Source organism: Hippocampus bargibanti, linkage group LG09 (assembly GCF_051943395.1).
Source record: "Hippocampus bargibanti isolate YZ-2025 linkage group LG09, ASM5194339v1, whole genome shotgun sequence".
Taxonomy (NCBI): domain Eukaryota; kingdom Metazoa; phylum Chordata; class Actinopteri; order Syngnathiformes; family Syngnathidae; genus Hippocampus; species Hippocampus bargibanti.
The window spans coordinates 14923553-14937672 of NC_142742.1; the positions used below are offsets into that span (position 1 = coordinate 14923553).

The 14120-nt window shown below is 43.0% G+C and overlaps 1 protein-coding gene across 5 annotated transcripts in view; it reads right to left on the bottom strand.

Annotated features, from left to right (window-relative positions):
• tiam2a (TIAM Rac1 associated GEF 2a) overlaps window positions 1–14120 on the bottom strand; it is a 119466-nt gene that overhangs the window by 43383 nt on the left and 61963 nt on the right. For all 5 annotated transcript variants that reach the window (XM_089004217.1, XM_089004213.1, XM_089004216.1 and 2 more), the window contains exons 9-15: window positions 12760–12816; window positions 8004–8180; window positions 7412–7516; window positions 7258–7336; window positions 7091–7180; window positions 6698–6895; window positions 5403–5491 (exon numbers count right to left, since the gene is read on the bottom strand). In XM_089004217.1, coding sequence (XP_088860343.1) covers window positions 5403–5491; window positions 6698–6895; window positions 7091–7180; window positions 7258–7336; window positions 7412–7516; window positions 8004–8180; window positions 12760–12816 — 795 coding nt within the window. The remainder of the gene's footprint in view (window positions 1–5402; window positions 5492–6697; window positions 6896–7090; window positions 7181–7257; window positions 7337–7411; window positions 7517–8003; window positions 8181–12759; window positions 12817–14120) is intronic.

The window sequence follows — 14120 nt, forward strand, 5'->3', positions numbered from 1 at the left end:
CATTGTACAAAAATGCTGCTGTCTTATCGGTTTTGAAGTCGACTTCGATGTCCTCAGGGTTTGTGTTCAACAAAACCGAACTAACTCAAAGCTGTCAAAGATGTCTCGAGTGCCACCAAAACTTCAATGAAGGCATGATATACACAGCGCAATTTGTTTTGCAGATGAAACACTTCCATCCTCTAATGAGCAGTTGCGTTGGCTGAAGTAAACAAGAAAACAGTTAGGGTGGGGGGGGGGGGGGGGATTAAAATTGAGGACAAACGGGCGGTTGAGCTTTGTGATTGCTTTACTCGCCAAAAGAGCAAGAGAACTGGGACCTCGTGGCCAGCTGTTGGGCCGTCATTTCTCTGTTAAATAGTGGACAACGGTGGTGCAATTGTGCTGAATTTTCATAGCACACCTGTGCTCATAAATCAAATAAAGTAGGGGATAGGGGGGTGCCATTCTGCTGCTATCCCCGAACATTGAGCCTTCTATTATTTATTCTAAACAAATATTATTCCACAAAGTCTCAAGAGGCCTTCGGAAGAAAGAGCGTGTTTTCATAATGAAGCCAACTTCAGATTAAAGCCCCCATTCCCATGAGTCCCAAGGCACTTCACATTCACTGCAACACAAAAGATGCTACATCGGTAAAATCATGCTGGTTTCATACTGGAGCATTATTCTTTTATTGCTGAATGAATGCTTATGGGCAGTTGCTTGTTGACAACAATAGCAAAAGCATGAAGAAGAACTACAAGCAGGAAGTTAGGTACAGTGGAAGGTGGATTTTGTCTATAGGGCATTAACCTACTCACTGGCAGACAGCCAAAAATGTGTCCACTACAGTACCAAGGTTTTTGTCATTTTGACTCAAATGACAGCACCCAGAAAATATTGAGGTTTAGATGTACATAAACAATCAATGCAGCGTAAAAAAACATTAGATTCTCGTCTTTCATCAGAAAAAAAAAAGAGTTCATTCCTAAGTTATATGGGTCTTGAGTAATATGAGGTGCAAGTGGGTGCGGCTGTACAAAAGGCAAATGTTGCCCACCTCATGGGAGGGAAAAACATTGCCAGAGGTCTGACTAGCGCTTTATCGGCAACCCCCCCCCCCCCCCCCCACTGCAACAAAAGACAACACCCGAACAAGTTCAGGAATGGCGCTCCACATCGATTTTCAATTCCCGAATAAATTCGGAATTACAGTGTATGAGTTAAGAATGCAATAAATAAATAAATAAATAATGCTCAATGCCACACAGACTTCTCAAAAAACAACCCCACCAAGTCCGACAGCCCATAGTTACCGGTCGATTGCTTCTGTTCTGTTTTCTCTGGCAGGACAAGCAGTTTTCCACATTAAGTGCCAAGCAGTCCAGCTTGTCTTTCAGGAAGCGTCCAAGGCTGAGAAGCACAGAGGCTAGGAAGACATCTTTCTCCTCCGCTTCAGATCTGGAGGGCCAGAACCAGCACATGGCCAGCAGGGAGCACAGGGCCTGAGCCAGGGACTGGTCCTGCATGAAGAGCTCAACCAAAGTGGTGAGGTACAGACTCGGGCCGGGGTCTTCAGTGTTCGCCGCTGGAGTCAAAACGGCTACACCAACCGCCATGGTGGTATTGGACACCTTTGGTGTGGTCATTCCAACCAGATCTGCGTCATGATTCTTGTCTCCTGTGGCTCGCTCAGTTTCTTCTGTTTTGTTTTCAGTCTTAAATGCAGCGTGGATGGACGGGAGCAGACAGGCATTAACTGCATCGCCAACAGTAAACCCAGATTATTAGCCCGCTTGCAGCCAGATGGCTGGCGGCTGATGGGACTTAGTCATAATACACACCTCCCCAAGTTGCAGCACCACCAAAGACAGACTCGCATTAAGCATTTCAAGCAGATTCTCCAAAGTTAAGATTGGGGACAACTGTAGCTGCGAGCAAGAGGAGATCATCTTTTAAACCGCCTCATCTTTGAAGGCCTCGACAAAGATACTTTTTAAAACACAAAGACTGATTCAGGAAAACAAAATATTTCTACTTTTTCTTTGCCACAAATTAAGGAGTCTCAAAGCACATCTTTGTGAGCAGTTACTCAAAAAGACCAGACAAAGACAAAAATAAGCAAAAGCTATCGAAGAGGCAAAGGCAACACCATTACCAACACCACTGAACAGCTATAATGACAAAGAGCCCAGTCAGTCATACGCTTCGTCATCAGTCCATTTTAAATGCTCTTAAAGTAATGCCTGTCTGGACAAAGCAGCTTAATACGTCTGACTGCTGTTTCATCTTTTGTTTCGTGCAAGACATGACAGGCAACGGTGTCAAACAACAGAATTCAATGGAGCCTCTTACAATTTAATAGCCCTAAACATTGAGGACGCACACTGACAGTCCACCAGAAGACCATGACCCCCTTCGCATCCAATACACAACAGGATTATAAAATTTTATTGGATTGCCCAATCCATCCGTTATCTATAATGCTTATGTGTGAGGTCATGGTGATCTGGAGCCTTTCACAGATGATTTTAGGGGGAAGGGGGTTGGGTGGGCATACATGTGCGATGTTATGCTGGAAATGCATGTGCTAGGATGGCAAAGCAACGTCTGCCACTATTTAATTTAGAGATAGTCAATGGATTTTACGACTCTTGGGGGAAATATTCCTTGATGAAATTACAAGCTGTGTGAAACGCTGAGCAAGTTGTATCGTTCGCGTGTGACAACGGCCCAGGTCCCAAGAGTGCATCATTTCCTCGGGTGGCTAGAATCTTGAGGATGCCTGTGTTCAGTCATGTGAAATATGACTGAATTATGTGTGAAATAATATATTTCATTTATAACCGCTTTTCCAAACTCTCAAGGTCACTTTACAATCACAGGATAAGTTTTTCTGTGATGCGCACAGTCGGCTAATTAACTCATTCACTGCCAGACGTGCAAGAATGTGTCCACTCCAGTGCCAGGGTTCTTGTCATTGTCACTCGAATTCCAGGACCCACAGAATATTGTTTTAGGACTACATAAACATTCAATGCAGCGTAAGAAATCTCAGACTCTTCTTTCATCAGAAAAAAAGTTAGACGGCTGTTCAAAATTATTTGCAATACATATGGGTTTGCATCGCGCTAATGAAGCTGGAACAAAGCGCTATCATGGAAAAAAGGAAATGCTGCCCCTTTGTGGAACGGGAAAACATTGCCAGATGTCTGGCCAGCACTTTATTGGCACCCAAGGAAAACAAAAAACAAAACCCGAACTAATTTGGGAATGGCGCTCTGCGTCATATTTTAAATTCACGAATACAATTGTGAATGCCAGTGAATGAGTTAACTAGCAGCAGCCTTTTTTCACTTTCTGAACCAGTGAAGCCCAAGTGGCGACGCAATTTTGATTTTGCCAAGCCATATTCAGGTGGCTGCATTATCACTTTTTAAAACAACTTGAAATGCATCTCCATTAGAAGTTGGGGTGCGTTATGGCGGTTGTTCAATTGAGTCATCCAATTAACTGGTTCAGTTCATAACGCTACCAGAAGAACATATGCATTCAAGTGATTAAAGGGGTCTTCTAGTGCTGACGATTTCACTGCATTAACTCACAGGCACAGGAATTACACTCAGTTCCAATAGTAAACAACACTTAACTCTGCCTAGTAAGCACTTCACTTCAAACATACACAGAGGTTTCTCTTGTGTAATTAGAGTAAATTGAAATCCAGTAGACCAATTAATCAAAAGGAAGCAAGACGAGCAAGGCGGACGATTACAGGTTGTGGCAAGATGCTTGTAATTGGTCCTTGGCTTTCCATCCATCTTTATTGACTTACACAATGACATGCACGCGCATCTCTTAGCTCATATGTGGTTGATTTCTAAAATATTTTCCTTCTTCCATGTTTCTCACTTTGCAGCATTTAATTCCCATTTGCAATATTGCCGTGCTTTTTTTTTTTTTTTTTTTTGGGGGGGGGGGGGGTTGTTAAAATCTTCATAGTGACAGAGTGTGTGACATAAACAGCAATCTTTTTACTGTGTATTGAGTGAAAAAAGAATTCCTAGTCTGAGACCAGGCAAATGCACACACACACACACACACACACACACACACACACACACACACACACACACACACACACACACACACACACACACTTCCTTCACTCATTCCTCCAAGACAAATGCTGAGCCTGAGCAGCAGTGGTGCAGTGCAGAGGGACTGACTCATGTCCCCATTCGAGGAAAATCAAATGACGATAAGATGAAGCAGATGAAGCTGTCCTCTACCTTTGCTATATGACCGCAGGTCAACTTTTGTCACGTCATGGTAGCAACGACAATTTCAAATGGCCTCCAGCCATTGGGCCGGAACGTACAATCAGAGGAAATGAGCAAAACCCCACAGAGCATTCTCTTGATGCTGGCAACTGGTCAGTAGTGTCATTCCTAGTGTGGCGGCACACGGCGTGAAATTGCATCGCAGGAATTAAACACGCATTGATGTAGAGACAATGAATGACTATGCATGAAGCAACACATATGTTGGCTTGGGTGCTTCCAGCTACGTCGACATCACTTACAGATGGCTTTTCATGACGAACATACACACTCATCAGCACTCCCAATAAACATCAGCATACTCATTCCTCCTGATTACATGGCAGCGTTGAGGCACAGATCCCACACGGCCCGGCCTCACACACATTTTAATCACTTCATTAAAGTTGGTTTTGAGATAGAAAAAAAAAAAAAAAAACAAAAGTGAACCAGATATTTAAGGACCACCAAGACATAAATAGAAGCGCAATCTGCCATAATAATTCACCCGGGACAACCATTTGGCATGTTTATAGAGGCGGTACTTTCAACGAGAAGAATTTGCGAGATTGTCTTGCGTTCCAAAGAGGAGGCGAACAATAATGCTGTAAAGATGACGCCTGCCACTGCAGCTGATAAGATGATGTTTGAGTGAATGTCAGGGTAATGGGGCATCTGACAAATGTTTATTTGACCCTAAGCAGCACTTCTCACTGCGTGCACACGCAGCAAGTAGCTGAGTGTGTGTGCCGTAAACTGCGGGTTACGTTGTTTAAGGGGCTACTCAATGCATGGCAGGTATCCTCCCAGCAAGAGAAAGACGGACAGAAGAATGGGTGTTATTTCTTCCCACACCGATCATCCTGCATGACAGTAATAAGCTGTGTTTATAGCGGTGGCTACGATGGACCATACTAATTATGGTAATCTGAGGAATCGGTGCCGGTCTGGTTTCAGACGGACACACAGTCACCGGCATGAAAGGGCACGTGAATGCACGCGCACACACCACTGCATAGGTTCTGGAATATTAGAGTCATATAAAGTATGGGACGTGGGTGTCTTCATGACAACGGAAACATTCTCTTTAGCTCCACCCACCTTGCTGAGCTGAACAGGCCGTGCGCAGTGGGAGTGACTCTCCGGCGCGGCACACATGGACTCATTCGTATCCACTGCAGTGCACAAGTCTGAGGAGAGACAAGAAATATGCAGGTTAAGTTGATGTGATGCGTGGTCCTCACAACTAGTACACACAAACAATATTGTCTAAAAGCCCTCAGAGGTGTCGACCAGATCTATAAATGGCAAAGGGTCTGTCAGAAATTAGACAAAACAATAAAGAAGCAGTCGGTCATGTGTCTGAAAAAAAAAACAAGCGACACAATGGCTGTGTTTTCTTGATGGCCTTGGCCATGTAAAATTGGAACGCCACCAGACATTCGGGATGATTTCTGATATGGTCTCCAGCTCATTAAAGTCAAGGTTCTTGCTCCAAACTGTGTAGCAGTTGGCACAAGAACAGATTTTATCCTTGATTGTAGACTGGGAGGTAAGCCAATCTGACAGCAGTAAACAAAAGAAAACTTGTGGACCACCAATGTGGCTAAATGTGTCCTTTCCAAAACGGCAATCGTTGTCAACTAAATTGCAGAGTGGTACAGAGGATATTCACTCTGACGTATGTCTTCAATATGAGTGAAGACAGGAGACAGACAGCTTTCTCAAAGCAATTTGTGTTTGACAACTACTAATTCCCTTCTATCAGCGCTTATTTCCCTCCTGATCAGACAACCAAGGATCATCTGCCCTCTAGGGACCGAGAAGAAAACTGCACACGTTTTGAAATCACTGTTTACTGTAATAAGGCTTTCGAGTCATTAGTCCCCCCCTCTGTTTTTCTCTCACCCCCCTGAGTTTAATTAAAGATACGCCAAGGAAAAACTACGCTAATGAATAACTACCATCAAGATAACATAAAATATTCTGAGATAGGGAGTAACAATGAATGAAATTTGTAGTAGCAACAGCCGCCATAGAAATTGGCCACATTTATCACCAATATGAGGTGAGAGAATTAGGTGAAGAAGCATTGTGTGTGTGTGTGTGTGTGTGTGTGTGTGTGTGTGTGTGTGTGTGTGTGTGTGTGTGTGTGTGTGTGTGTGTGTGTGTGTGTGTGTGTGCGCGCGCTCGTGTGTGTTTTCAGTGACAAAATATCCTCTCTTATTGTCTGATGAGAGGTGCAGCCCTCAGTACCATTTACATTAACAACTATAAACCACACATTCAATAGAAAGACAGACTTCATATGACGGAACTTCACAATGGCAAAGAGCTTTAACCCAACAACGATATAAAATGTCGAGGATATGACATTTATTATTTATTAAAGCCACCTGAGGAGGACTTGGCTTTAAGCTTGAATGCCACAGGAGGAACTGGGTGGTCAAGGGCACCATTTTGAGGCGGTGGTCCATCCCGCCTGAGGCACATGTTTAGGCTTTGCTCAGCAAACAACATCTGGATCAGCGTCAAGTCCAGACGTGATACAAAGCGGCCATTGAGCATCAGAACCTCATCGCCTGGACGTAAACCTGCAATACAAACACAAAAAAGCACAGCAAATTCAAATGCATGTTTGTTCAATGTAGTCAACTTCTTCTTTTCGTTCTGGCTTTTCCCTTAAAGGGGTCGCCACAGCAAATCAGTGTCCTCAACTAATATACAGATTAATATGAAGCATTTTTCCTCAATTTCCAGAATTCTGGGAATATGTTGTTGGTTGGTACCTTCGGTGAATCCTTGACCATCAGGGAGCACCTCACTAACAAAAATCCGGCTGTTCTTCTGACTATCTGTATGTCCCGTTATGGCAAATCCTGGAAGGACGAAGAGGAAAAACAATGACGTGATGAAGTAAAAGGTCGTGTACAAAGGGCTTCCAACAGCGACTTACCAAAATCTTCATTGCCGCTTATCCTGCTCATTTGCAGTGTAAACATACTAACTGGGACAACCTCCAATTGGCCGTCAACCTGCAAGGTCACAGAGCAGACAAATCAAAACGACTATGCAAACAAAGTGCATCATGAAGAGCTTGCTCTGCTCACCAATTCACAGACGAGCTCTCCGGGCGCCACGGTTCGAAGCTCAGTGTCCTGTCCCGTCTGCCTGTGCAGACGCAGTCGGTGCAGCTCTGGGTCCAGCTGTTTTTCCTGTTTACACAAGAGAGTAGAATTCTCAGCAGCTTGTTCACGGCGACTTATTGGGCATGTTTCATGCACCGACGCTTGGTTCGACAGCTGCGGTATGGTAGAGGTGTGAATTATTCACAGAATTTACACTTGGGCGATGAAAGCTTTGCGGCAAATGACTTAGCGTCACTCACGTGATGACAGCCTCAGCCTCTCTGTCAGTCCTATGGGGCTGTGTGAAATTAACACCGGATGAATAGGTGTGTTGCTTTAAGGCCTCAAGGGAGTGTCAAACAACAGTTTTTTTGTTTCAGCGTTCATATTGACCATTGCGGCATTAACATGCAAGCGCACTGAATATATTTTGGGAGGAATTGGGTTTTCTATGATTTCAAGACAATATGCGAGCCATAAAAAGAATGATCATGAGCAGAGACAATTTTACAGGGCAACCATTTCTACAAGCAACAGGCACATTTTTCTTTTATTGTGCTTAGAAATCCCTTACCTTGCAGGCCTCGAGGAGGAGGTCACCAGCTTTCTGCTCACTTCTAATATGAATTTGGGCTGTCAGGCCATCTGGCATGGAGACACAGGTCAGTGGGCCTGTGGTGCAACTGATGCTATTCCAGGCACCAACGTCAGGGGGCGACATAGAGTGGATATTGGGGAGCCCATCCATCCTCTGTGAAAAAAGAGTTCAAGAGGCAAATGTAACAGCAAGAGTGTCATCAACAAAAGCAAATGAAGGTGAGAGAAAGCAACAGGCTTTGATGAACTGCACATCTAATTTTATTCCTACATCACAAAATGTGGCTTTGCTACTCAAATGGTCATAAATTAGTCTTTGCATTCACCACCAAGTCACCGTAATGGTCACATGCAGAAGAGGTCAGGTGGAAAGTTTGGGAGTCACTTTAATGGGTAATTATTTAATGGGTAATTATTTAATTCCTAAAAATAAAATACAACACAATTATGAACATTATTGGAAATATTTGATTGGATTGGATTTGCCTTTATTAGTCTCGCAGTGGAGAAATTTACATTTCACAGCAGCAAAGTTATGAAAGAAATGAAAGTACAAAAGCAAAACACGGGAGCTGCTGGAAAGGCAGGTGGATGAAAGAATGGGTTTAAAATAACAGTCAAGGGGTCAGGCGGAAAGTTTGGGAGTGACTTTAACAGGTAATTATTTCATTCCTAAAAATAAAAAACACAATCATGACAATTTTTGAAAATATTGTGGATGAATGAATGGGTTTGAAATAACAGTCATATACAACATGACCGTTTTTTTTACATTTGAGATGCATATTAAGGAAGGAGGTTCGCGCAAGCATCTTTGGACATCTTGGGTTATGGTCCAGACTTTATGTCTCCGGGGGGAAAACGCACAAGTGTGGTATTGTGGGTCACAATTAATGAACCAAATCGCAGTGATTTAAGTGCTTGAGTGATTCAGCACTTCTGCAAATGATGACATGACTGGTTTAAATTATCGAGGAATAAATGTCTTCGGGAATGGAATGATCTGGGCACACGCCAACATTTTAAACACACCGATAAATACTGTAAATGTAGAGTGATGCGAGACTTGAGGGTGATATGGAGCTTTTGAAACTGATGTTTCTGGTGCTTTCATCACCCTAAAAGACCTACACCTCAGAAAACACCACCAAGATCTCCAGCTCAGATAAGGCCAGAGAGATAACACCATTTTATTTGCTTGATTATCCCTCAAAAATAAAATGCAGTGTTCTTCCCAACATATTTCCCGACCGTGAAGAGATGGATGAACACAAAGGTGCTGCTTCAACACATGTTACCTATCCATTCAGGGATGTGGGGTCAATGCCTCTTCACTGAGGATGAAGTAACAAGCAACATGGCAACCAGTTATATAACCAGCCCATTTGGGTCCAGGCATAATGGCGTGACTGGAAAATTGGACTTTGTTGCCTCCACTGGCCTTAGCAGCTGATTTAACACTGTACAGCCATTCATGGTCACAGAGGGTTAGAACAAGCAGGCGGTTGCCCGGTCAACCTTCCGCCACCAAGTGCCAACAAGGGATGTGGAGACGGCACGTGCCCTGCCATCGGTGTGGTCCGTCTCTGTGGGTGCTATTTATGTTTGCATTCGGTCAGAAATATACTCAAACCGATAGTTCAGTCTTTTCTCTTTAAAGCGGAAACTGCTCCCAAATAGCCGCCAAATGCCTATTTAGTTTCGTTGAGAAAAAAAAGGGATGTGAGGACATTTGGTGACAGCTGCATAAATACTACACCCATTCTGCAGAATGCACTCTTTCCTCTTTCTGCTCCACTTAGCAACCAAGAAACATAAATACTCGAGTTTCGACTAAAATAGAAGGAAGAGCCCACAAGAAGACAATTTCAGTCAATTACGTCTATTAAAGAAACATTACTGTGAGTTTCCATTAAAGCTCCACCCAAGGCTTTTGACACTACGGGACAAGGATGACAGCTGCTGAGAGCTGGCCTAGAGCCTCTGTGAGGCAGACATGTGGAGAACTAATCATAAAAGGCAATAGTGGAGATTTTAACCTTCAGAAAATAAAACTGATGTTTTGATTCAATTAAACTGCTTTGTACTATAATACTACTACTACTAATAACAATAATAATAATAATAATAATAATAATAATAATAATAATAATAATAATACGACTACTTCTAATAATAACAATAAATAATACATGTAATTACAATTAAAAGAACACTAAACACCAGAAAAATTAAACCATAAATAAAATTCTAAATAATAAAAGAGCTGATTAAACTAAACTGTGAATGCAATTTTAAACAGATGGGGTTTGAGGTGGGATTTGAAAGTGGGAAGAGAGTCAATATTTTGGTTGTTTGGTGGAAGTGAGTTCCAGAGTTTGAGAGTAGAGCGGCTCAAAGCTCTGCACCCCATTGTGTTGAGACGGGCAGAGGGCACACAGAGGTAGAGGGAGGATGAGGATCTGAGGGACCGAAAGGGAATGGAAATTTGAAGAAGGTCAGACAGATATTTGGTGGGGACAAGATTATGGATGGCTTTAAATGTAAATCAAAGTATTTTTAATTTGATTCTGAGTTTGACAGGGAGCCAGTGGAGCTGCTGGAGGACGGGGGTAATGTGGTGAAAGGAGGCTGAGGAATTCTGGACTATTTGGAGTTTATGGAGTTTTTTTTAATATATTGTAAAAAATAAAAATTATATATTGTAAAAAGATGGACATTTTCAGTCCAATGCCGGCTGCAAGACTGTAACCCAGGGGTAGGGAACCTATGGCTCGCGAGCCATATATGGCTCTTTTGATGATTGCATATGGCTCGCCGATAAATATTACATATTATAATACATATTGTCGTTTTTTTCGTCGTTCATTTCCGGTTGGGGCTGCAGTTGGCGGAAAGCGCAATTTTGATTGGATGACACTGACCTAGAATGGCCGAAAGCGCCATGTTGATTGGATGATAGTTGCCGTCATGTTGAAACAGGTAAACGCCCCTTTAAATGAGCCCAACTTGTGCACTTCAGCCTGAATGCACCGGAGCATTAGAGGAGAGAAAATGTTCTGATTCTAATTTGCAATGAAACAATACCATCAATGAAACAGTCGAATGTCAGTGACATTTTAACAAGCCCCATGTTAACATTAGCATCGACATACTTCTGCGAGAAGTAGATTGCAGATAGCAAGTGTGGAAGCTTATGAGCCGTGTGCATGCTAGCTAGCAGTAACTTCGCATCTGGACCGGCGAATTGAATTTCATTCCGATCGTTTTCCTGGATTTTTACCAAACACGAGGAACGGAAAATCATCCATGTTAACGGTGAGTATTATCACAAAGTTATTTTAAATAATACATTCTGATATTTTGTTGAAAAGTGGCCGCGCGTGCGCGTGTGTATGTGCGCGCGCGCGTGCGTGTGGCTCTCGCTGAAAAACATTTCTAAATATTTTACTTTTATGGCTCTCTTAGTCAAAAAGGTTCCCGACCCCTGCTGTAACCCTTCTGCTTCCCTTCCAAAGGCATCTCGCTATCAAAGCTGGAGTGATTTGTGGCTTTGGGAATTGGGAACTGACACATTATAAAAGAAAAATAATTTCAGATAAAATACTGATGCTCTCGCAGCCTAATCACATCTGGTCCCAACAACGGACAGGAAATGTTGGGCATGAGCAGAAGTAACATGGGGGGCTGCCCTGACAATGTGTCAGTAATGTATCATGGACTTCTGGAGGACACCAAAGCACCCCGATACAATCTGGTACCAACACGGGACACCGCAAAAAGAGGCTGTAAAGCAAGGAAACGGTTGGACGCAGTGCCCCAATTTAGGCAGACGTGGAGAACTGACGATAAAACTCAACTGAGTGGAGCCTTTAACCTTCAGCCTGACCAAACCTTGTTTTTTTAACACTACAACCACTTGAGCCAAGATTCATGGACATAGATAGAAACACACAAATTATCAATCTGATTATTTTCATTCAGGGAATCCGAATCAACCTCACAGGATGACACGTGACGAAAAATAAATAATCAAAAATACGTCATTGCCCTCCTACTATCCTGCCACTATGAAATCTAACTCCATACATCAAAATAACCTGAATTGAGGAAAGAGTGACTCACTCATTGCTGGGGAAATACCCTCATTTGAATCCACATTGAAGCATGTGTCCAATGAAAGACTGCATTGTTTCCAGATACCATTTCCGCGCTAATTCTAAACGTTTGATGTAAGGAAACTCGCTGGACTCACCAGAGACGATGAATCACTGCATCCTGTGCAACTTACACTCATTCAGTCAGTGTTTTTATTGTGCTCATTTGTCAACACCAAATTATTACTGACAGACATTTTGCCATATTATACAATAACTGGCTCGTTGATTGACAACAGTGGACATACAATTGAAATTAATCCATGCACCAGTGATGCAAATTAAAGCAAAATTTTAGTGTGCTCCTCGTAAATTCAGTATTTATGGCCTGTGTGTTATGTTATATACTGTACTGCGTTTGTTTGATCCAAATTTAATTTGCCCATGTGTTGAAGCCCTGACGTCTGGCTGCCCAGATGGTCAAAATTCACACTTCTCAATTTGTTGATAATTGTACCACACATACATAAACTTTCAATCAATGCTTCTGGTCAACACAATCTCAGGCACGGATGACTGAGAGACAAGAGGTTTGAAATCACAAGCTGGAAAGAGTGAGGGAAGGCAATGACTCACCTCTGTGTTCTTGGGGGGTGGCACGTACGCTTGACCTCCAGCATCGCTCTCAAAGATCTGAGATCAAGAGACAGACGGGCATTTTAGAGCGGGAGACGGTGGGGAATCACTGACTCAGTGCCCGGCCACTTGAGTAACACAGCATTAGCCGTGAGAGTGGCTGCCTTTCCAGCAGCTCATGTACAATGGGGCCTCGGTTTACGAACGCCTTGCCTTACGAACTTTACAGTTTACGAACGTTAAATTTATGAAAATGAAACCTTGGATTACGCACTACTTTTCGCGATACACCGCGGAAGAACACCAAAGCACATGACCGAACAGCGCCACAGCCGGCCTGCCTTTCCACACTCCCTTTCTCTGAGTGCACACGTCGATTCAGAAAGAGAGAGAGAGAGAGAGAGAGAGAGAGAGAGAGAGAGAGAGAGAGAGAGAGAGAGAGAGAGAGAGAGAGAGAGAGAGAGAGAGAGAGAGAGAGAGAGAGAGAGAGAGAGAGAGAGAGAGAGAGAGAGAGAGAGAGAGAGAGAGAGAGAGAGAGAGAGAGAGAGAGAGAGAGAGAGAGAGAGAGAGACGTCGATGGCCTCCAAGAGTTTTTTACAGATACTTTTGCTTTATTGGGACAGAAAAAGACACCACAGGCTCATGTTCAGAAGAAGAAGACACAAAAGAAAATTACAGTCGAGGAGAAGGAGTAGATCATTGAGAAACACGAACGAGCTGTGTGTTTGTATGATTTAGCCGCTTAGCGGATGGAAGAAATGATGATGAAAGCAGCATGGAAGAAGTTGTGGCCCGCATGCATCCTTGAGAGGGACTTTGAAAGATTTGAACCTCATGACTCTGTTGTTTTGGACGACATTGTTTCCATTTAACAGAACATGGAACGCGAAGTGAATCCAGATGACATCGAGGAGCTTGTTACCGAGGTCCTCAAGACACAGGATTTGATTTGCCAAGTGGAATGATGTGCAGGCTTTTATTGAACAGTTCCATTCAGAAAAGACTGTGGCTACGAGAATCATCAACATGATGAATGATAATGTGATGCCTCAGTTTCGTAAGACCTTACAATAATAATAATAATAATACATTTAATTTACAAGCGCCTTTCTGAACACTCAAGGACACTTTACAACAAAGACAACGCACAAAACACTAAAATCATGCATAGAACAATAAATAAAACAGCATAATAAATTAGACCATGAAAGCAAGTTTAAACAGGTGGGTTTTCAGGTGAGATTTGAAAGTAGGAAGGGAGTCAATGTTGCGGATGTTGGGTGGAAGTGAGTTCCAGAGTTTAGGAGCGGAGCGGCTGAAAGCTCTGCACCCCATCGTTGTGAGACGGTCAGAGGGCGTGT